Source organism: Elgaria multicarinata, chromosome 1 (assembly GCF_023053635.1).
Source record: "Elgaria multicarinata webbii isolate HBS135686 ecotype San Diego chromosome 1, rElgMul1.1.pri, whole genome shotgun sequence".
NCBI classification, from domain to species: Eukaryota; Metazoa; Chordata; class Lepidosauria; order Squamata; family Anguidae; genus Elgaria; species Elgaria multicarinata.
Window position 1 is genome coordinate 132,145,838 of NC_086171.1, and position 14,951 is coordinate 132,160,788.

General features: G+C 37.8%; 1 protein-coding gene across 11 annotated transcripts in view; it reads right to left on the reverse strand.

The window, feature by feature from the left end:
- Window positions 1-14,951, reverse strand: part of ADGRL2 (adhesion G protein-coupled receptor L2) — a 231,313-nt gene that overhangs the window by 82,522 nt on the left and 133,840 nt on the right. For all 11 annotated transcript variants that reach the window (XM_063137019.1, XM_063136942.1, XM_063136949.1 and 8 more), the window contains exon 3: window positions 11,091-11,304. In XM_063137019.1, coding sequence (XP_062993089.1) covers window positions 11,091-11,304 — 214 coding nt within the window. The remainder of the gene's footprint in view (window positions 1-11,090; window positions 11,305-14,951) is intronic.

Genomic DNA, 14,951 nt, shown 5'->3' on the forward strand with positions numbered 1-14,951 from the left:
TGCCCTTTTGCTGACCATTTTCAGTAGATAATTTGCTTGGTTCTCCAATACACTTCCACCCTAAGAGCAACAGTATCCGATTTCTATTCTTCTCAATTTACAGCCTAATACTAAGCTAAGTTCAGCACACCACATTCTGTGACTAACTCTGTACTGGGCTGCTAATGCTAAAAAGAAAACTGTTTAGACAGAGAAAAAAAATCCTTCAATTCTCAGTGTTCCCCAGCCAGCCATGCCACCACTGAAAAGGCCTTGTAAGATTTTCCCTCTCCCCCACCAAAACAATCTTTGAAGTATCACTTAGGATAGACCCTCTAAAGCAGATCTTAAAGACCGGGCAAAGTCACATAAAAGATGGCAATCCTTGAAATGTTGTTGGAGAACTTCTGCCTGATCAAGACTTGCACTGCAATCTAAACACATTTGCTTGCAAACAAGTTGTTTTTGTTTTCCCAAGTAAATTCCACCTGAAAGAAATCTGAACAAATATGTTAGGGTCAGGGCATTCAACAATACACAGACCCTGGATGGAAACATTCCTTTTGAACACTGGTTCGAATCCACAGCTGTTCAAAGCACTCCTCCACCACCTGCAAAGTACAACTTTCTAGTCTCGATTTAGCACTGCTGTCCCCTGTGCCTCTCCAATCAGGGCTCTTAAGGCTGCAACTGGAGTGGAGGAGAAAGAGCGCTTTCTGGGGCATCTGGAAAGCATGTCATTCACAATTGCCACATTAATGGCAGCTGCCAATAGCATGGTGGGGGGGATGAGGCTCTGGAAAATCCATCCGTCACCCCACTGGGTGTCCTCTTTTTTGGTTTCACAAATATGGCCACCCTAACCTAAAGTAACTCTTTGAATTCTAGCCACTATATAGAGGAAATTAGTAGGCCTTACCTCCACATAACGTGGTCACAATTGATGTCAAGGGTAGAAACAGCAGATTTTATGGGAAATACTAGTATGCCTATAATTCTTTTTTATCTGCACCTTAGCATTTAATTGCTCATAAAGGGCTTACAAAATTTACAATGTCAGAATGCTTCTCTTGTCCCTTCTTGTTTTAATGTCATTTCCCGATTAATAAATTGTTCCAGGATTTACAATATGAAGAGCATGCAGATTTTCTTTTCCATAAAGTAATTTGCATAGATTTTAAATATGACTTAAAACTGCCTTTAAAAGCTCCTTTAATTAGTGAAATAAGCAATTTTTAAAACAGCACCAGTAATTTGTTAATAAAGCTTCTGATACGTTAGAAGCCTTGATAATTCTGAGCAATTTTACAAGACCTTTGGGTCAGTTTAATGCAAATTAGGCCTGACTCGCTCCAAGTCTTATTAATCCAGCCCAACTTTCTTGTTTGCAGAAATGCACATTCAACATAAAACTGGCTTCATTTTAGGAGCAAAATAAGGCATATTTATTTACGGAGAGAGACCACTGAGACCCCCTTAATTTCAAAGGGTCATCATGTCTCAACATAATGCAGGGATAATGTTATCACAGATACATATAGTGAATAAATGTGGATATACTTATTTATTTAAACATTTATAGGGTGCCTAGAGTTTCAAAACTTCTCCTTGGATAATTACAGTGCATCTATATATACTGGGGCCAGTGTCAATTAGGACCAATTACTTATGAAAATGTTCACCCACTGCAGTTTTCACATACAGAAACAATCACTTCCCATTTGACAAGGGAAATGGGAAATCACTATGGGATGTCCTAGTTAAGATTTAAATTAGCAAGAAACTTGTTACCAGGCCATATAGAAGATACAGCATAATAAGACATGACCTTGCAGAACCTTGGAGGCTTTCTGAGTTCTCCCCACCCAACCTGTTAATTATCTGAAAAAGTTACCAGCTCTTTTGTGGCAGGTTATTTTTCTTTCAGTTGTGGGGGGGAGAAGGGGAGGGGACTTTTAAATATTTAATTAGTCGCATGATATGAGGATAGCAACACACGCCAAGCACTTCAGTTCTCAGAATGTGTTCCTCCTAAGTACGCTCAAATTTAGATCGGTCATCGCAAACCTCTGATGCTTATAATTATTTATTCCTTATTTTTCACCCTCATGGCTCTGGGTTTTCCTAAATGGCTCTTCTAGCCCATTAATTGCTCTTTCAGAGTATTACAATCAGTAATTATGTGGAACAAGGAGAATCAACATACAAACCTGTGCGTGCAGGAGGAGTTGATTCTTATGAACAAATGTATTTCGTATATTTCTTTTTTGTGATGTTTCAGGCAGCGGAGACAAGAGTGGGGAATCTCATTTTGGAGTCCATTTACCAATGTGGTTTATCTGCATTATTTTTATAAGCATTGTAGCACACTGCAATATACAGTGAAACAAAATTTTAAAAGCCACTGAGACCAAAAGATTACTAATTTGAAACCGTTCCCTAATGACCTGAATTTCTTTCCTTTCGTTCTTTCCCCCCTTTTCTTGTACTGATTAGGTTGCAATCTGAGACCAGCATGAATCTCCTCCTGCCCTCCCACCCACACCTTTTAAGTAACTTTACATTCACGGCTTTAAAAGTATAAATGTCAAACCGGCAACTAATAACTAAATGAAAGGGTTTTGATTTTGATCTACTGATTTACCTACCCATTTCTCCCCCTCCACCATGTGATTTAAAACATGCGACAGAAGTGATATCCCCTTTGGAAGGATCTTTAATCAACTCAGTACCAGTGGTGTCATTTTCTATTAAAATGTATCTCTGAAGTTTGTGCTACTGTGTGTAGTAGCCTTTTTTCCTTGAGAGAAGTTGGATGCCACAAAAGAACTGTTATTCATCAGCCACAGTGGTGTCTGGGTATAATTAGCATCTGGAAAGTTTGTAATGCTTCTAGGTATAACACTTTCTTTGAAAATGTGTCTTTTCATTCTTGTAACTCAAGGGAGCTTCATCTTGGAGGAAGAAGCAAGGTAGGTTGGTTCTCTGAATGTGTTCTGCTAGAATTTGCATGCTCAATCCACAATGAACAGCCACTTTGTGCTCAAAATCAACCAGTCTTTGGAAATAGGTACCTTAGTGTCCCCTCTTCCCAGACAAGAAAGTTAAGAAGCATATGAGGCAATATGCTGGCCCACCTCTTATCAGCTCCCAGCTAATCTTTAATCAAGTCAGAAATATTCATAATCTAATCCTTTAATCAAATTGCCTACCACTGCAAAAGCTTCATGTGTTTGCACAATTAAAAACCCCACGTTTGCAAGACATAATGCTGCATTACATGGGACGCAAATCCTTTCCTATTGAAAATAAGCACTGGGTTGACAGCAGGAAGCAACTGATAAGAAAGCAACAAGGCATTGCTGATGGCATTCATGATAACTGAACGCTAACTCATATGCATTTAGTCTTACAGCATGTTACCCAAAGTGCTCTTTAAAAAAAGTGGGACTACACTGAGGGATCTTTACTTTGTATCTCAGTCACAAAAGCAAAGAAATTATCTAAGAATGTGAAGTATACAGAGTAAATGACAGTTTTTCAACCTATTTGTGGTACTGGCAGTGCAATAATGGACCTGGAAGGCTAATACATCTGAAATGAGAAATCACGTACAGATCTGGAAGCATATTTGTTTCAGTGAGTTCACCACCTGAAAGTTAACATCGTACGTTTATGTAAGTGGTAGTTCTTTTTGAATAAGAGAAAAATGAACCCACCCTGCCTCATAGTTGCACATATATAAACAGTAATTCACATAAACCCTAGTTTTGAGGGCAGCAGTTTGATTTATACTTAAACAATAGCTTTGTGAGCTTGTAAAATGCCTAGATTAAAGACATATTCAACATCATTATCCTCTTTACCTAGAAATCACAGCAAGAAAGCAATAGTGCAAATGCTGAAGACCAAGGTTAAAGATAAGACTTGCACCAACTGCCACTAATAAAGTAATATGGATGTTTTTATGCTTACATCTCAGTTAAATAAACTATAGCTCAGATAAGTTCACCTCATCTCCCCTGTTTGTAATAAGGAGATTAAGGCTGCCATCATATACACACTTACTTGGAAGAAAATCCTATTGAAGTCAACAGGATTTACTTCTGAGCACAGGATTGCAATGTAAGGATTATTCATTATACTTCCTAAAGGCTTTTAATTTCCAGGTGATAGTTCTGTAGCATTATCATATGTTAGGTGTTTTTTAAAAAAAAAATGGCGTATGTGCGGTTTTGTATTTTTTCAAATGTCCAATTGATGTTTCTGTAGCAAGATAAAAGTATTACACATAGTAAAGCATTCAGTCTATGTTACAATCTTAGACTGTGTTAACTTCATGCAGTAACTTGCTTTATAGGCTCAGTTCATCATGACCTATAAAATGTTAGGCAGAAATGCTTTAAATATCTGCTAACACCATGTGTAGGCCTGGGAGTACAAGACAGTGTGCTATGAAGCGGCAAAGACAGTACTCTTCTGAGAAACTAGCACACACTCTTATGTCACTGATATAAACAGGGTAAGCATGTTAAATAATATATAACACAGGCAAAAGTCTTTATAATCAACTGGAAGGCTGGCTGGGTCTGTTTTAGACCCTTTTCCTGTTATCTTCAAACAAAATTACCCACATATAGATACACCCATTTTCAAAGTTGGGATTCACATGCAGAAAAAATAAGGACCCTCTTCTAGCTTGTGTCTATAATGTTCTGTTTTATATTGATAAGGGTATAATATATAAGCCTGGAATTATTTAGGCCTTTTTGAGTCAAGATGGCCAATTCATCAGGCAATTAGCTGTGACTTCATTAATGGAGGAAGAACAGATGCACCATAACATTGTGCTATTGTTCTTATCCTTGACCCTTGAGTTCTCACATTTCAGCAGTTTCAGTAATGAAAAACACCATTAGAACATCTGACTAATTCAAGAGTGGATGGGCTGCATAAACACAAAAATCTATGAAGTTCAATTTTAAAACAATATCACTTTTTCATATTCAACCACAAAGGCCTAACGGAGACCAAAAGGTCAGGATAATACTTTTATTGTAACCGAAAGATAACTTTGTGTTATGGTGGTAACCTTTATGAACACAATTTGTGACTGTACGGCAAAGCCACTTTCTAATAATTATAACATTGTATTCAATTCAATCATTGTGCAGTAATCAGTTTCTTAGGAGCCATTTAATTTGTTTTTAATCTTTTTTATTTATTTTATTTATTGCCTAAGCGAAAAAGTTCTCTTCAGTTAGACTTAAAGATCTAACTATGTTCTTGTAATTTTAAGCAGCACTCCCATATAGGTTCTCATGTCATCTTTTTAAGTGTCAGTCCTGTTTACTTCATGATGTTCAACAGATTTCCTATAGAGCAATGAACCTTCACAGAAAGCTTTAATTGCCTCACATAGGAAACCACATTACTATTAATTCCACAGCAACCGTATAATATATAAACTATTGCTTTGCAAACTCTAGAGCAATTAGACCTCTCAGCTATTTGGCTAACTCTGCTTCATGATACCCAGTGCAGTTAATTATATTTTTTGATGTTAATAGTCTCTGTCAGTTTCAAGCATAAATCCTCTTTGATGAATATTTAAATTATATTTGAATAAAAATAATCTTGGTTACACTTCCTATTCAGCAGTCATCATAGCTTAATAAAGGTCTCTTCAGGAAAGGGCTGAGATAAATGGCTCTACAATCCCAACTACAGGAACCCTAAATCCACTTTACATCTGATTTAGTAGCTACAGTGACCAATATCATAATATAATTAGCTATGCTGTGATGGTGAGAGAGAATGGTCTCCTGCACAATTATGTTCCTGCCTGTATAAATAATGGCATTGTTGTAAGCTCACTGTATGTTCATTCCGTATATTAAGTTCAGTGGGACTGCCAAGGAGAAAGAAGGGTACATCTTGATGAGGATCTAGGATGGGGGCGGGGAGAGTGGGGGGATGGCCTCTTTAAGTGTTAATTCTGCAATTTCAGGTGACAGCCCCACATCTTTCAGACAAGATGAAGGGGAGAGTAGGATGGGAGGAATACGTTCTCTCAGGATCCTTGAGGCTTGCCACAGAACCTAACCCGCCACCTAAAGCTCTCTTTTCAAAGAGATTTTTTATTAGACTCAATGCTGATTCATGCAACCCTTAGATGTGTGTCTGGCCACTTATTTTCAATCAAGGTAGATGTCTTTCATCAGCATGTATGTGGTCATTTGAAAGCTCTGGCATAAGACAAAAACTGCAATTTACCAGAATGGAATACTAGGCTGGATAGAAAAATATATGACCAGCAATAAACCTTCAGGCCATCCATGTCAAAGCTCAAATCAGTAGTATCAAAATGCTATATGAAAGAAGCTCTATTAAAATGCATGCAACTCTCATGTATCAAATTTTAAGGATAAAACTTTGTCAACCCAATTGCTACCAAGAGGAAATTATTAATGTCATGATTTGCAAGCAGTCTACGAGTTTATTTAGCCCTCCTCCAAGTATCAGATTAACTCTTATTTACCAATTTGAAAGACAGCAGTAAAAAACTTGTGATTATTTTTAATCCACTTGATTACATATCAGTTTTAATCTATAAATTTAGTACAACTGCAACAGAACACATCCCAAGTGTGGATTAAAATTTCCAATGACATCTGGTTCATTTTGAATACTTCTTCTTCAATGTAATTGGTTTTTTTCTATTAAAGAATCAAATAGTCAATCACTGAATTAATATTTTTAAAAGATTCTAAAGTAAAACAGATTCTATAGTAAATTAATTTTAAATCTGGGCTGAAAATTAGCCAAAAGAGGCAAAAAAACCCACCCCTCTGTTAAAAAAGAGGATTTCCTCCCCAGGCCATCTAATCGTGAGTGTGTGTTTTTTCCTTCATTGGCAAAAACATCATTGTGCAGAATTTTTCCAATTTTGCACATATTAATAATTCTGTGCCATTAATAGCAGAATCTTGTCTACAGTGAGTCCCATGGTGTTTGTGGGAGAGCAGCGCAGGAGTCTGACATGGGATAACATTGCATTTTAGTGAGACATGATAAGATGCAGTTGCTTTGAGCTACAAATGATAAAGTAGTTGCCTTAGACATGCCACTCTTAATCTCAGATCTGACCTACCTTGCAGAGTTGTTGTTAAGGATAACAAGTACAAATCAAATGTTATTGTTTAATCAAAAGGGTAATTAACAGTACTAATAAAAGGAGCATTAAACACCCCAGTGCTGCATGTGATTCAGTATTGCTCAGGTAAATGTGACAATGCAGTCAACAGTAGGCTCTTCCATTTCTTTCCTTTGTGACTTAAAGTGAATTCACAAAAAGTAGCCAATGTTAAAAACTGATCTTAAATAGGAAGAACTCATCAAACACCCCTCTGACTACAAATTTACTCTCTGAGATGAATGTGCAGAAAGAATGCCTATATCTGTGAGTCCACTTTGATGTGAGCTAAAGCCAGCTCTAAATAAAGGAATGTCTAAGGGAGAGTGTCTGGCTCTGATAATCATGTACAGTAGAGGTTTGTCAAGTATCTTTCAGATTCTGGTACTGAAAGCCAATGATGTGCCAAAGGAAAATAAGGACCTGATATTTGAGATCAGTCATTTACAATGACAGCTTTGATGCACATTCATTCGGGGAATGCACTCGTCCAAACTGGTATCTGATATGTGACAATCAATACAATCACTTTTGGGGCACAGAAAAAGCACCAAGTATCCAAAGTGCAGAGTCAAAAAGAAATAGAAAAATGCAGGTTGCAGTTCACTATATGACACCTTTCGCACAGAACACCTTTTTAAAAATGGGAGACGCCTCAATCTGCAGAAGGAGCAGCTGCTGCATTGACAGGAAAGCTGATAAAGCAGAAACGTTTCCATTCTTAAGCCTGGAAAAAAATCCCACCCCTAAAAGGGTGGCTTCGTTATCAATAACACAGTGCCTTCACTGGATTAGAAAGTTGGAGATAAAGCATTTTAAACCCATGTTAAGACATACAATTTTAATGTTGTATTGCCGGGCAGTTTTACACAGCCAGTTTTTGGATGCTGTCAGAAGGCATATATGGCAAGGCTCTTCAAAATGATTCTCAGTAGGGGGCACTGTAATGAAATGATGTAGCAGTGAAACCATTTTCTCAACTGGTTTATGCCTTCGGCCCATGCAGACCTGAGGCTTAAGGGGCCAAAGCAATACAAGATGATGAGATTAATCAGATGAGATGGGTGATTTCCCCATCCAACTGTCCAAGGCTGTGGGCTCTAGTGAAAGGCTTTCCTTTATTCATTACGTTAGAAAGAAGCCTTGTTTTCACTTGAAAGGAAGCTCATCTGATATTCCTGCATTTTCTTTTTAGATCTGACAAGCAGGGGAATACATGTAATGCTCACAGGATGGGGTCTGATCAGAAAGGTAATTTATTTTTGTTTTGTTTTTTCATCCATGCGTCACTCATGTTGACAAAAGGAATTAAAAACATCATTTGTCAGAAGGTACTTGATTGCCGGAGAACATCTCCATTTCCTGTCCCTTGCTTCTCTCAAATAAATGGTCTTTTTAGTCCTCATACATTTTAAGACAACAAAAAGAAAAAAAGGAGGTCTCAAATTAAGGGTCTACACATTTTAAATAGCCTGCTTGCTAACCTACAAATAGAAAGGTCAGGAGAGCAATGCAAGTAAACAGCTCGGGTACGGCTTTGACTTCAGTGCAGCTGTGTCCTGTGAAAAATGAATGAGTGACACAACAAGGGAGGAAAGGAGCGCTGCCATTTGAAAATACAGCTTGGTGTGAAGTCATTAACCCGCACAATACACCTAGTCAACTAGAATCATGACACTAATTCAAACTATGCATTTTAATGCGGATTCTTTCATTTGTTAGGGAACACGTCATTTTTTAATACGTCCGTGTTATACTGTTGAGCAAATTTAAAAGAACTGTTGCCTATGTGGCTTTCTCTGCCAGTGTCATTTTAGGGAACTAAACTTCTAGATCTCAACCAGACAATGCCGACTTCAGATGTTTACACATGTGTACGATGACACAGAATTATACCACCAGATATTGAAACGGGGTCTTTTTTTAAGAACAGATTACAGACAAAAATCGCATTACATACTTGAAGATAAATATTGTTGTTCAGACATGCAGCCATACACATGCCATCTAATAACTTTGTTGGCTGATGCAAGGGGAAGAGTTTTTAAAAGCACATTAAACTCAGGTGACAATAGGAGTCTTGAGCACATGCCGTGCTCTGAACCACAATCAGAACAAGAAAAACCATCTAGCCAAAATTGAACACTGTTACGTCCCAATGGCTTCATCTGAAGAGGTTTAAGAACATGCTTAATCCTACCATTTAAATAAATGTGACCTAAAAGTGCTTTAAATCTGACTGAATTGTGTACTGACTCGAATATTTTCTTTTCTCACAAGTGCCAGAGAGTGGGAAGAGAGAAAACATTCTGCATCTAGCTAGAAGCCTAAAGTGGAATGTTATTAAATAGAATCACCTATCAATAAATGCTCACATGTGTTTTTGTTGTTGGGTAAAGCTATAACTAATCTAAATTCAGACAGTTCTAAAAAGTAGACACAGCAGGTTACGTTCAGATACAATGCCGATAAACAATGGTTCAGCATTATACAAACAAGCCTCAAGCTCATGTTCTTCCACCTTCCCCATCCTCTTTCAGAACAGCTATACAGTCAATGCTTTCATTTTCAATTAACCACAGTTTAGTGCCACATCTGAATTTTTGGTTAATCTTGAGTATGGTTTATTAAAAAAAACTTCATAAACCATGGTTTGAAGTTGGCTTTTTTTGGTAAACCACAATTAAGACTTACCACAGTTTGTCAGGGTTTAATCATAATTCTGAACTGACATTAATTAAAAATGGAAGCCAAAACTTCAATCTCTTTGCAACTGTGCTGGAAGAGGAAGAATACAAGTCTGAAGCTTATTCATGTAATGATAAACAATCATTTTGTGTTATGTCAAAATGTAGCCGTTGAAAATTCACAATTTTGGGGTCTCATTTTATTGATTTTTGTAAACTGTTCCTGGCTTTAAATTGCAGTGCAGTTTAACTGAAGGAAGTAATACTACATAAATTATTAGTAATGATCTAATGGTACTGCCATCTATTGGTTTTCTCCAATTCAAAAATTTGTGACTTACTTGAATTTGCACTTTTCCATACATTTAAAAAACCAAAATGAAACATACACACACACACAAATCTATATAAAGTTCGGGCAAAAAATTTTTTGCCATAAAAGTTTTAAAATACTGACATCTCAGTTCCATATTGGACCAGCTCCACACATTATCACTGCTCTATTAGGATCCAACCCAATGACTTCAAATCTGCAATAAAGCAAAATGTGGCCTTTCCAAATATATGGAGATAGTTTTAATAAATTCTTCCATGGTGATCATAGAGATTGACCACTCTGTGGACAATTTATAAAAATAGTTAAGGATTCCTAATCTGTACTCAAAGAGAGAGAGAGAGACCCTGTGGGATGGCTTTAGGTCTGCCTGATGCTATCCCATGCTGTTTCAAGCACAGTTTGCAAGATGTGTTTTAAGAGCAGCTACTATCACAGTTAAATCCTATGTATCTCTACTCAGAAGTAAATCCCAATGACCTCAATGGTACTCTCAGGTAAATGTGTATAGGACTGCAGCACCAATGTATTTACTTAGTGTGAATGTTTAGAAGCTACTTAAACAGGCAGCAGAAAACTTCTGAGTAGGTGTTTGACCTCCCAAATGACAAGCATACAGCAACATTTCGAATGGATTAAAATGTTTGTCTCCTTGTAGTCACCTTCCTGTTTTCTTGCTTTTTACACAGAGAAACTTAAAGAAGAAGAAACTCAAACTGTCTTGCTAGTTTTAGTTTTTCTAGATAAAAATAATATGTGATTTTCCCCCCCCAGAAGATGGGGTAAAACCCCACTGAAAAATAGATTGGATCTTTACTAAGATGAATACACACAAGTAATTCTATATAAAATGGATTCCTTTTCTGTAGTTTACTCTTGCTGCCGTTACTTTTACCTTTGCGTCATAATTTTGTAGGCATCAGGGAGGAAACATTCTGTGTTCTCCATCTGGAAAGGGTCAGCATCACAAATCTTGTCATCTGTCCGTCCATAATTAGCACTCTCTATCATAATGACATCACTTCCTGGACAACGAAGATCAATGGAGTAGCCCTCACAGGACAGTTCTCTCCTTACTAAACCAAACGGTAATGCTGCTCGACTGAAACCTAAAAAGAAAAGAGAAATCACATTAAATAATGAAATTGCTATTATTCATATAGATGGGGTGGGGTGAACTCTAAGATCCACAGCATCTGTAATCAGCAGAGCATTTTTCTAGGTATAACATTCATGTAAATGTTTACTGCCCACTAATTCATATGTATAAATTACATGGAACCCTGTATGTGGAAGAGATCACATGGGGCAACTAATCATCCAATTCACACCATGTTTAAATGTAACCACTATTCGGAAAACATCAGCAAATAAATACATGGTTGGAGTTCATGAAAGTTACAAACTTCAGAGCCTACAGGAAATGGCCAAGTGAAAATAGCGCCTATACAAGTCAAATTCCACATGGACAATAAATGGAATTTTCACATTAACTATGGAAAGGCGGCTCAGTGGCTGGGTCATTTTTTGCCAAGCTGGTTTACAACTATGCTTACAACCATAAGCCATGCTTAACTAGCCCTACTCTGTGTTGGAACTAATTTAATTATTTTCAACAGATGTTTATGGTTGGGTTTCTTCACCCCCGCGACTGGGTCAACCTTTGAATTTACTTCATTTTAAAACTGAGTACTTGCAACAAGTCCTATTTATTTTTCCTTCTCTCCCTTACCCCCACCTTACAATCAAATCTACAACAGTCTGCAATGTTTATTTAGCAAGCCCTCACACAGCTTTCCTTATCCCCTGCCCCAAAATAACAGAGAAGGAGGGCACCTACCTGTGAAAAAAACAATAAAACATAACAGGCTTAATAAATTCTGTAACCTAAAACCAGAGTGTGCCTTAATCTTTCTCCAGTTTCTTTTCTCCTTTCATCTCAGATTCCTTATGCCCATGCATGAATATCTTGCTCAAATTCTCACATCCATTTCTTCCCTTTGAAAATAACAGTTTCCCTCTAAAAAGTATTATTAATTTTATTAATACAAGCTTTTTCCCCCTTCAAAAGTGGTTACTACCATTAACCCTGCCACCTGGTGGAACTTTCAACAGCAGACCTGTTTTGATTTTGCATAACTGCTTTTGATACTTTTGAATGAACTACAGGGGGCAAATTTCCTTCTGACACTGACTGGAGGTAAATGTAAGACCAGCAGAGAAACTAACAGGAAGAAATGACCAGACATGAAATTATTACTGAAATTTTAAACAAATGCATATAAACTTTAAAAGCCCAAATAAAGGATTTAAGACCATGAACTCTTAATTAAAGATGAGTTACTCCTTAGGAATATTTCACTTTTGCTTCTGTTTGCATGCCTCTTTAGCAAGAGAGTAGACTTATCAATTTGGTGGGGGCATGGGGCTAAACTTGGAAAAGGGGGACTTATTTGTTTACATTTATGTATACATGTATATATTTCTATTTCTAGAAACCATCCCTCATCAACAATGGATCCTAGAGTGTGTAAAGCTACTTATTAAAATAACAAGTAAACAAAAATATTACATTTCAATTATAATTTTATGATAGTTTACACACTACCCCACCATCCATAGTCCTATACAATATACCAGTGTTATTCAAAAAAAAATTCCCATGACCCAATGCAAAAATATCACATACCCTCAAGACCCTATTCCTGTGCTTAGTCTGAAAATGTCTGACATGTAATATATTTTTGACTCATTAGTCTAGACATACTGTATTAATTTAAGGAGATTCTTTATAATTAAGTAAGTCCCAGTGAGCTCTCTGGAAATTACTTTTAAGTAAACATGCGTAAGTTTAGGTAGCTAAAAGTGTTTAATAGTAGCTGGATCGTGCCAGTACGTGATGATGATGATGTCATCAATGCAAATGGTGCTGTACATAGTAAAACAATACATATATATTGTGTATATTGTTTAAACATATTTAAAAGGCAACACACACACACACACACACACACACCCCACACACTGTACTTCCTAACTGGGCAATCTGAGGGGTTAGGAGGAAATGAATCTGGGGAAGGCTCAGACTGACACAAAAGGAGAGCAGCTTTTGTCTTGCAAAGAGATCTGCTGGGCAACTGAGGAGGAAGCAGGGTTTGCTTGGAGGTCATTTAGGCTGACCCTCAAAGACATAACAATACAGGCAACTGGAGACTGACTGAGGGATCTGCAAGCCAGGCTGTGAGCTTACTGATGTTACCTGCTTGGGCATTGCACCCTCTGGGAAATCCCAGCGGGGGCTTGAGCCCTGCCACCCCACCCCACCTGTAGTTTACACCCCTGCTCTTTAGCAATCCCTCTCATTGCTAAACAACCACAGCAAAGGTATGTAAGCCTCCTTAACAGAAAGAACAGGAGGTATAACTTTCAGTAAAGATTAGACTCAACACTTCTCTTGGCTTCACTTCCAGTAGCAGCTGAAGGTTTCAGCCAGCTCACCAGTCATGCTGCCAGAGCTCAACCAAAACTTTGCTTAAGGGCCGCACAACTGACTCAGCATGTGGCAATGTGACCAGTGGTTAACAACTGCAGACTGAAACCCACAACTGGCATTGACTGAAACAATGATTAAAAATAGGCCTTAAAGTGAGGGGAACTGGAGTAAAGACAACAGCCTGGACCAACTAGGAAGAAAGATATCTCTATGCTATTTCCCGCCCTATTATCACTGGGACCTCAGGGCAGGATACAAATGAGGTGAACAACACACCCCTCCAAAAAACACTACTATTTTATACAATCCTCACAACAATTCTATGGGACAAGTTAAGATTGAGAGACTTTTAACCTTCACACATTCAAGGGGATGCCTGAATCGAGCTTGTGAGTTGCTCAAAAAAGCCACTTTATGGCCCAGCAGGGATCTGAAGCTGATCCTCCCACGTTAAATGCCCAGCACAATTTATTGCACCACAATGGGTCTTTTCAAGAGGTATAACAAAGGCTGGGGAATGCTGATAAGATGATCTGCACCTATGAAGCTCAGAGCAGCAGCATCTGATAAATGACTGGACAGGGACTGTGTGACTGGGTAGGATCCAGCATTAATGGAAAGAGAAACTGACATGAAACAGAGCACAGGATGCAATGGCATAGCAGGCAGATTGCAAAAATAAGATGATTTGGAGTGGGGTGGGTGGGATACAGCCAGAGCAAGAATTGTAGTCCTTTAGAAATCATGATAATACGCTCATACTAAAGGGTCACTCGTGATCTATTGGAAGGAGCAGAAGGGGATCTAACCCAGCTTATTCTAGCTCTTTCCAACAATAAAAACTCTAAGGCTGCAAACCTGTACACACTTACATGTAAGTCCCACTGAACTTTATGGGACCTATTTCTAGACAGACATATATAAGATTGCACTGTAATAGTTTCTGCTTTTGATGGTGTCACTCAATCACGTTGGCAATTTGCATCAATTCAATGGGTTTTATTTTTGTGCTTGGATAAAATCTCGGTGTTCTCTAACATTTTCACTCTTGCAATCTCTCTGAGTGGCACACCCCTCTTGATGCCATTAGCTGATCTGCTGCAATTTCAGTGTTTTGCTGACAGAGCTGTTATGGTCCTCATTGTTGCCATTAGCTTAACTGTTCTGATAATAATACTTAACATTTGTATAGTGCTTTCAAGTCCTCAAAGCCCTTTGCATGCATTATCTAGTTGCAATCCGTAAAACAACCTCGTAAAATAA